Source organism: Engraulis encrasicolus, chromosome 8 (genome assembly GCF_034702125.1).
Source record: "Engraulis encrasicolus isolate BLACKSEA-1 chromosome 8, IST_EnEncr_1.0, whole genome shotgun sequence".
NCBI lineage: Eukaryota > Metazoa > Chordata > Actinopteri > Clupeiformes > Engraulidae > Engraulis > Engraulis encrasicolus.
In genome coordinates this window covers 15440270-15450269 of record NC_085864.1, presented here as the reverse complement: position 1 = coordinate 15450269, position 10000 = coordinate 15440270, and the positions used below count along the sequence as shown (strand labels likewise).

Genomic DNA, 10000 nt, shown 5'->3' with positions numbered 1-10000 from the left:
AATATGGAGATAAATTGGCAAAAAACATACTCCTCCTCAACTGTCATAGCTGATGCGTAACACCAATGACGGTAACACGGCTTGACATTTCAGCCATTTTTATGGTGTTGTGCTAACTGAGGACCCCAGAAGTTCCACCACAACACCTTAATCAATTAATGTATTTGTATGCTTTATCTGTGTTTTTCTACATGTGATTTCTAATTCAGATTCTTATGAATATGTTTATAACACAGTTGACAGGCAAATTTTCCGCTATGAGAACATGAAAAAGAATGGATTAAATTATGGAAGAATGGAGCGCAAAACTTACCAAAAAGTCTTGCCATATCCTGCCAAAGAGGTTATGACATCACGTGATGTTATTCATATGGCCTAAGACCAAACCATTACTGATTTATGGAGAGGGTTTCAGACTGTGACACGGTTAACACAGTTTTCGTGGACACACAGAAAATGGCAAATTTCATGTATAATGGAAAGTACAATGGTCTTTCTGACAGTTTTTTCATATTGTGATGATTACTGTGAATCAACATTTGCAATCGTCTTGGGCAAAACAAGTTTGTTTACATGCTAATATGAAGACTGAATCTGACATTTGGAAAACAGGACGGCATGAAAACGCCCAAAACCAGTATTAAATATTCATTCTTGCTGAGGGAAATAATGCCATGTCACTTTCTGTATATGAAAGATAATTGTGTGCTAATGTCCAAAACATCATTGGATGCAGTTAATAGTTAGTGGAATTGGCAAATAAAATCCATGGACTTAAAAGCACAGCCGAATCGTAGAATGACCCACATGTACAAGCAAATGCTCCTGCACAATCACATGCTCTTGCACATGCATATGCCTACTGAAACAATCCTCTTGTGTGCTGAACATTAACCTTTAGAAGGTTTATGGCGATGAATGCATTAACAAACTATGCTCTTACAAACATGATCACAGTCACATGTATGGACACTCGAGCACACTTTGGTGTACGGGATACATGCATAAACACAGCTATAGATGGCTGAGGAATCAAGGAAAAAATATAGATACGTGCAAACACAGTAAAAAAAACATTGTTAATCCAACACTCAGAGAGTACCCCAGGACTGAATAGACTCTAGAAGGTGTTAAATTGACTTCATCCGTGTTGAATTATCAGTGATTTTTTTACTGTGTATTAAAGGTTGCTGTGTGTGTATGGGTTATATGGATTTACTCCCCCGACAAACACATCTCATGTACAAAGCTGTAATTAAGCCTCAGCAAATAGTCCATACTAATCCCCTCCCCGTGATACAGGCAATTCATAGATACTGTAATCGTTTGGCAGCACTCACTAAATAAATAAAGCACTAAATAAATACTGTGTCTGTGTGTGCTGTACGTTTTGTTGCTTCTTGGATATGTTCCCCAGTGATCCGAAAAATACATGATTAGTAAAATAAAAAATCAAATGAAAATTTCCAACATTTCCAATCAAGTTGAGGCAAGGCAAACATACAGTATAGGTTGTATATTACAGTCCCTCCTCAGTCTACATTCTGCCACTCCAACTCCATTCTCTTCCTCTCTGTCCTACTCTGTCCTTCAGTCTATCCCCCTCCCTGTCTCAAATTTCCTCTGTTTGTCCCTTTCTGACGTGCTGTTTCCCAAAGAACCTCTCTCAATCCACATACTGTGGCTGATGTTAGCTCAGTCCTCAGTGTAGCTCGGCTCAGTGTACCAAAAAGTGAACCGGCAGCAAAAGGATTCAGTTCTGTTTATTGTTCATATTGTGCATGCTTTACAAAAAGAACTGTTTGATCATTCTGGTTCTGTTAGGCTTGTATGGCGTGCCAGTCTTCACACCCGGTATCCCTCCTTAAGTGATTACACCTTGTCACAAGTGTAGCTTGTCACAACTCACCAGTGATTCGTACTGAGACCACATCAATAAAGATCTCAGTACGGCTCACATCCAAGGGATCTGGGTACTACATTTTGAAGCGTTCACATATGCACAGAAAATGCTGAGTCACAGGTCTGAGTTCACTCAAATGGCTGAAAGGGACCAGGTGTGAAAATCCTATCATTCTCGGATGTCATGTCCTCTCTCTTTCTACCACATACTCTCACTCTGCCACTCCAGCTCCGCTCTCCTCCTCTCTGCCCTGCCCTTCACCCGCCCTCCCTCTTTCTCTCTCTTTCTCTCTCTCTCTCTCTCTCTCTCTCTCTCTCTCTCTCTCTCTCTCTCTCTCTCTCTCTCTCTCTCTCTCTCTCTCTCTCTCTTTCTCTCTCTCGGTTTGTCTGGTTTTTTTGTGCTGTTCCCCAAAGCAAGGCAGAACGAAGCTTCTGCAATCAAGTTAGACATTCTTCTCAACACAACAGGCCTAGTGTAGCAGCAGTTCAACAGTAAGCCCAAGGCCCACATTTAAAAGAACAAACAAGTAGCTGTCGTGATCCTCTGCTCCACGCTGCTCTTACTCACTCCTGGCCACAGGGCTTGAGTCATGGACCCATTTGCACATTTATATAATTGTGGTTCTTGTTTAAGGGCACCCAGTTAAGAAGTCTCACACTCGTTTTGCTCAGAATCATTTTCTCCCTCTCTTCTCTCTTTCTCTGTCTCTCATTTTCATCTCCTCCTCTGTCACTGTCTCTATCGCTTCTTTTCTCTCCCATTGTCTTCCTCTTTCTCTCTCCCTCCCTCTCTCTCTCTCTGTCTCTCTCTCTCTCTCTCTCTCTCTCTCTCTCTCTCTCTCTCTCTCTCTCTCTCTCTCTCTCTCATCTTCTCCCTCTCTCTCTCTCTCTCTCTCTCTCTCTCTGTGTGTCTCTCTCCACCCCCCCCTCTCTCTCTCTCTCTCTCTCCACTATGCAGGATAACCCTGCAGGGCTGTTGGCTGAGGTGAGCTCTGGCCTGAGTGGCAGCAAGCGGCTGAGTAAGAGCAACATCGACGTCTCTGCCCCGGCGGAGGAGAACGGGGGGCGCAGAGTCAGACAGCCCCTCAGCCGCAAGCAGAGCGACTCCTTCGACGAGGCCACCTCTGCACAGCACACCGCCTTCCTCAGCAGGTATGGAAAGAAAGAAAGAAAGGAAGAAAGACAGACAGACAGACAGACAGACAGACAGACAGACAGACAGACAGACAGACAGACAGAAAGAAAGAAAGAAAGAAAGAAAGAAAGAAAGAAAGAAAGAAAGAAAGAAAGAAAGAAAGAAAGAAAGAAAGAAAGGAAAAAAAGAAAGAAAGAAAACGACCACTGGCACAAGGTGATGTCACCCACTGCTTTCACCAGAGTTCAACTGTTAAAAAAATCCTTTTCACAAACCATCAAACCTCTGAATTAATATATAGATGATGTGAAGTATCTACACTTTCAAGTCTCTTTTTTAAGCCGCCACTTAAAAAGAATATGTGGCCAGTGTTCACCTCGAGGAGTGAAGAATCGTGAAGAAATTTACTTGACAGAAAGGTCACGGATCTCTGCCAGTGACTTAATAAGAGAGAGAGAGGGTGGGAGATTTAAGGAGACAGAACAAATAAGAAGGGGAAACACTATTGAGACAGCTGGGTCAACTGCCATTATTTTTAGATTTTGAATCTGTAACGATAAGGGATTGTGACATCAGCCTCTTCCACAGACAACCACAAAGCTACACAAACTACAACATAAGCCCATTTGGAACGCACTTCACACCATATTGAACGATAAATAAGTTTTCAATGTATTGCACCGAATTTATTGCAATTGTAACAGTGCATACAGTATGCCCTAAGCAGATGTCAATGCTGATGTAGATTATGCTATTGCACTAGACGTAATGTTTAATATTTAAAACCACATTCAATCCTTTCCATAATGTATGATATAGGGATAGATTTTTTTCTTTTCGCAAGACGTTTTTTGCCCACAATTCATGACTGTTTCTACTGGCTGGCAAAGAGGTTCAGCTCAAAGGGGCACTTCACACGTATGATAATGTGTGAGATGCCTCTTAGCTCCCTGCATATATGTGTGATTTGCAGATTGAAATGTCTGGTAAATCCCTCAGGTGAGAGAGTGGGGTTGAAATGGAGGCCTTCGCTCAGAACACAGAAGGAATCTAAAAATGCCTTGTCACTCTGTCTCTGTCTCTGTCTCTGTCTCTGTCTCTGTCTCTCTCTCTCTCTCTCTCTCTCTCTCTCTCTCTCTCTCTCTCTCTCTCTCTCTCTCTCTCTCTCTGCCTCTCTTTGTCTCTCTATCTCTTTGTCTCTCTTTCTCTCTCTCTCAAGTAAGCAAGCTCTGAACAAGTGATTGAAAGTCCAGACCAATACACACCTCAATATAAAACAGACCAAGTAATCCTGTTTCTTTTCATTACTAGGTAAACAAATGTATTTGTGCAGGCGTGTGTGTGTGTGCGTGTGTGTGTGCCTGTGCGCGTGCGTGTGCGTGTGTGTGCGTGTGTGTGTGTGTGTGTGTGTATGTGTGTGTGTGTGTGTGTGTGTTCGTGCATGCGTGCATGCATGCGTGTGTTGTGCGTGTGTGTGCACTCGGGCGTGCGTGTCTGGACTTGTTGTCTATTCTAGGGTTGCTCCAAAATGAATCTAAGGGTCTCTGGCCCTGGACCAGGTTATCATTGAAAATGTCACTCTTCACTCTCTTGCTATTTATCAGAATTTGTGATCTGTGCTGTCTGACAGCCTTCTCTGCCTGTCTACCAGTCTGCCAGTCTGCCTCTGCTTTCGCTTCCCTTCGCTTAGCCTTTCCGCCCGCGCAACAGCTAAAAATAGATCTTTGTTTTTGTGGGAGAAACAAAATAGAGTGGAAAAAACAACAATAGGCTGCAGGTGAGTTGCAGTGTCATTTACGGCAGGCAAGGAGACCAGTCGCTGAAGTATCAGCAGCTGCACCACAGGGAGGAGAGGAGAGGAGAGGAGAGGAGAGGAGAGGAGAGGAGAGGAGAGGAGAGGAGAGGAGAGGAGAGGAGAGGAGAGGAGAGGAGAGGACAGGACAGGAGAGGAGAGGAGAGGCTTATGAGAGAAGAAAAGGTGATGTAAGAGGATTGGAGAAAAGAGGCACATCCGCTAGTTTAGAGTGGAGGGTAGCTTTAGAGACAGGCAGATGGACTAAGACTGATCTAGATGACGATGATGTATGGCATAAAGAAGTCGCACTACAGCAAGGGGAAAGAATACCAGATGGCGTAGTTGAGAAAAAGGACAAAGGATAGGATGGGACACATGTCAGAGAAATAGAATCGGAATACATCTAATGATCGAGAGAGAGAGAGAGAGAGAGAGAGAGAGAGAGAGAGAGAGAGAGAGAGAGAGAGAGAGAGAGAGAGAGAGAGAGAGAGAGAGAGAGAGAGAGAGAGAGAGAGAGAGAGAGAAGCAGCCTCTCCATATAGCCTGAAGGGCTTCCATTGTTGTGGAGCCTTCATCAGCCAGAATTTCTTAACAGGCCCATTCTCCATCTCTCTCAAAAGTCCCATCCTGCAAACCTAAGGGTAGGGTCGTATCCAGCCAGGGTGTGTGGTCATTGGGCAGCCAGGGTGTGGCAGGGCTAGAGGCAAAGGACTCCTGGATGACACCACCAGTCCTCCCTCGAGGACCATCTGTGCGGTCACTGGGCGGCCAGGGTGTGGCAGAGCTGGGTAAATGCTCCCTTGGGCCCACAGCAGCCAGCATATATGTTGTAGGCAGTTGCAACAGCAGTCTCTTCCCCTGCAGAGAGACACAGACCTCCCCAAGCACCATAGGTCATGTCCACTTCAAAACGCTACCTGCTCCTAGACTCTGTCTTCATCTATTTAGCCTGTGTTGAGTCTCTTGTAGCCTACGTGTTCTGCATCTGGAAAATACACTGTGCGCTCCAACATGAGAATGGAGTCTACAGCACACTATGAAATTGATGCACTTCCCTATGGATTTGTTGCTCGTACGATAAACCTCTTCACAGTCTATCGAGGTTGACTGTGTATTTATGTACACAGAGGCATAAGGGAATCCAGGAGAGACAGAAACAGAGACAGAAGATGGAGACAGAGAGACATAGACTGAGAGACATCGCGACAGAGAGACGAATGGGGAATGGCAGTGTGTTATACGATAACTTGCAATACTACCAACAGCCGTAAAGATTGAATTGAATCGAAACTAAGTCACAAATGTCCAACAAATGTTGATCAATGTCTAGTTTATAAAGCCATTCTGCCCCACATGGTTTATCACTGCATGGCACAACATTTCACAGATGTTTCTTTTTTACTCTGAAATGAGTCACCAGTGAAAAGCAGCACTCTAGCTGTGGAACTGTAGGGGCTTCGTAACGCAGCAAGTGCTCAACACACAATAACACTTAACCAACCAAGTGGATGAATACAGTACACAAGAGGCACAAATGGGTGAAATTGGAACTGCGTTTCTAGCTGTAGAGTTTTTACAAGCAATTCACTTGAACACACAAGCACACGCGCACGCGTGCACGCGCGCACACGCGCACACACACACACACACACACACACACACACACACACACACACACACACACACACACACACACACACACACACACACACACACACACACACACACACACATGCTGCTGTACATATAGTTAAGCATATGTATGCCTTTTGCATGAACACATGTCCATCTACAGTATTCCAGATATAAAGTGTTAAAGTGAAGTTTGTTTGTGTTCTGCCTGGTTTTTTATTTTAAACAAGAAAATGTGGAAGCTCAAAGCTTTCAAATGTGAGCTTGCTTTCCGTTTGTTGCTGAAATTCGCTGTCTTGCGTGGGTGGCTTTCGTCAGGCAGTAGTTGTCAAGATTCCTTCTAGTCAGCCTGCCATCAGCAGCTAAGGTGCTTAAATAAACTTTTGATGGCATTTTTTGTTAAAAGTTGGCAACCATGCCAGAAGTTATCAGCATGGGCTAAGGTTTCAGAATCACCTGGTTGCCAACACGGAACTTGACCTTTAAGGTCAAATATGAAGGTCAAGAGGTCAACCACGGTCAAATAACAGTGTTATTTAGTTAAACATTGTTGCAAAGTTGTTAAAAGTGGGCAACCATGCCAGAAGCCATCAGCCCGGACTAAGGATTCAGAATCAACTTGTTGCCAACACTGAACTTGACCTTTAGGGTCAAATTTGAAGGCCAAAAGGTCAAAAACAGGGTATTTTCTTGCTAGTCTTTGTTGGGAACTGTATATTCATGGAATTCTTTTTCAAAAGTTGGCAACCATGCCAGAAGTTATCAGCATGGGCTAAGGCTTCAGAATCACCTGGTTGCCAACAGGAAACTTGACCTTTAGGATCAAATCTGAAGGTCAAAAGGTCAAAAACGGTCAAATAACAGTACCAATATGTTATTTAGTTAAAATTGTTTTTTAAAAAAGATGTTAAAAGTGGGCAACCATGCCAGAAGTCATCAGCATGGACTAAGGATTCAGAATCAACTTGTTGCCAACACGGAATTTGAGCTTTAGGGTCAAATTTGAAGGTTAAAAAGGTCAAACACTATGTATTTTAAGGTTTGACTTTTTGGGGGACTGTGTTCGTGGAAATCTTTTTCAAAAGTTAGTAACCATGCTAGAAGTTATCAGCATGGACTAAGGTTTCAGAATCACCTGGTTGCCAAGAGGGAATTGACCTTTAAGGTCAAATATGAAAGAAAACAATGTGTTTTCTGGTTAGTCTTTTTTGGGGATCTTTATATCCATGGAATTATTGTTTTCAAAAGTTGGCAACCATGCTAGAACGTATCAGCATGGACTAAAGTTTCAGAATCACCTGGTTACCATATGGAACTTGACCTCTAAGATCAAATCTGAAGGTCAAAAGGTCAACCGAGATCAATAAAAAATCAGTTTTTGGTGATGTGCTTTCATAAAATAGTTGTTTGCATGGTACTGTATATTGAGGCCTATAATTTAATGTTTGATTTGGCTTATCATGGTGGGGCTCTGGCCTGTCATCCTTAGACATTCATCATAGCTCATTAGCATAAAATTAATTTAAACTTGTATTTTTTTTATTTTAATTCTGGTCATCTCAATTACTTTATTCTTCTTTGTGAAGCACATTAAGCTGCTGGTATGAAATGGGATATGCCTTGGCTCACCAGTGAATTTGCTTCTTTCCATAGAAAAAAATAATGACTTCAGTTATTTCTGATGTGTTTCAAATGGTTATAGCAATGAAGGACACTTGCTGATTTGCTATATGTCATATCATGGTTAGGAAATAACCTACAGTAAGAGTAGAGCAAGTATTGCACACTTCTCTTGATGTTCTCATGACTACTGTAGAATGTTCTGTTGCAATTTCCCAGGCTTGAGTTTGTGTGTCACCTGTATAAAGCACCATGCTTATCTTTGGGTATTGATCGACTTTTTTTCAGAAGACAAAAAGGCAATTGATATGTTACCACCAAGTGATGCATATGGATTGCATCTTGCATCAGCAAATCAGCAGGCAAATGTATGGCTGCAGTCTGACAAAGTACATATTAACAAAGACACTGAGGAGACAGGTGGTTGGAAAGTTGTAGACTTGATGGCTGTGTGGTAAAGGAAACCTCCAGTTCCACATAGTAGTTTAGGACTGATAAGATGTGGTTGTGGAACCAAGTGGGCAATACATGCCTGCAGTTGCCTGAGGAATGGACAGCCCTGTATACCTGCATGTGATTAAAATGTAGAATGTTTAAACGCCGTAGGGATAGAACATGATCTGGATGACACAACCTTTTTGTAATAACAGCAACAATAGCTCCTTTAAATACATAAATATCCAGTATGTACTATCACATTTGAATTTGAATTATTGTTTTAATTATTATTGAAGTAAAGAAACAATATGATCAATTACATTCTTGTTATTGACAATTTGCAATAATCACTTTCACTCATACCCTAATAATAAAGACTATATAACTTCTAAATATACAGTCCCCTAAAGTATTGGAACAGAAAGGCAAATTTCCTTGTTTTTGTTGTTCACTGAAGACTTGGGTTTAAAGGGGCTTTAAGTAGAATTAAAAGGTTAATTAATCACTGTCCCGAGTCATCTGATACTTACAGTAGGTGAAGTGTGACTCTCGCGACCACTTCCACCGTCCACTGTCAGAAAACCCCAAATGCAACTTTTGACACCGCTGTCCGCTTCGGGAGAAACCTCATCAAAACAGTGTTTTATTTTCTTTACAATTATTTGTTCCAATACTTTCACTCACCTAAGATGATTTAAATAATATGAAATATCTCCTCCAGGTACTAATTATTCAATACATAATGCAAACAACTTGTATTTTATGAAAGCACATCACAAAAAAACAAAACATTTTTATACCCCGGTTGACCTTTTGACCTTCAAATTTGACCTTAAAGGTCAGGTTCCATGATGGCAACCATGGACCATGAAACCTTAGTCCATGCTGATAACTTCTAGCATGATTGTCAACTTTTGAAAAAGAATTCCATGAATATGAAGCCCCCCTCCAAAAAAGGCAAACCAGAAAATGCATTGTTTTTGACATTCAAATTTGACCTTAAAGGTCAAGTTCCATGTTGGCAACCAGGTGATTCTGAAACCTTAGTCCATGCTGATACCATCTAGCATGGTTGCTTACATTTGAAAAAGAATTCCATAAATATACAGCTCCCAAAAGAGACTAACCAGAAAATACATTGTTTTTGACCTTTTGACCTTTAAATTTGACCCTAAAGGTCAAGTTCCGTGTTGGCAACAAGTTGATTCTGAATCCTTAGTCCATGCTGATGACCTCTGGCATGGTTGCCCACTTTTAACATCTTTTTAACAATTTTTAACTAAATAACACTGTTATTTGACCATGGTTGACCTTTTGACCTTCATATTTGACCTTAAAGGTCAAGTTCCGTGTTGGCAACCAGGTGATTCTGAAACCTTAGCCCATGCTGATAACTTCTGGCATGGTTGCCAACTTTTAACAGAAAATGCCATCAAACAAATATTTTTGGGGCTTGGCAGGCTGACTATTCCTTTTTG

At 41.9% G+C, this 10000-nt stretch overlaps 1 protein-coding gene across 1 annotated transcript in view; it reads left to right on the top strand.

Moving 5' to 3' along the window:
* Positions 1-10000, top strand: part of pitpnm3 (PITPNM family member 3) — a 150996-nt gene that overhangs the window by 89466 nt on the left and 51530 nt on the right. The window contains exon 7 of the mRNA XM_063205046.1: positions 2861-3054. Coding sequence (XP_063061116.1) covers positions 2861-3054 — 194 coding nt within the window. The remainder of the gene's footprint in view (positions 1-2860; positions 3055-10000) is intronic.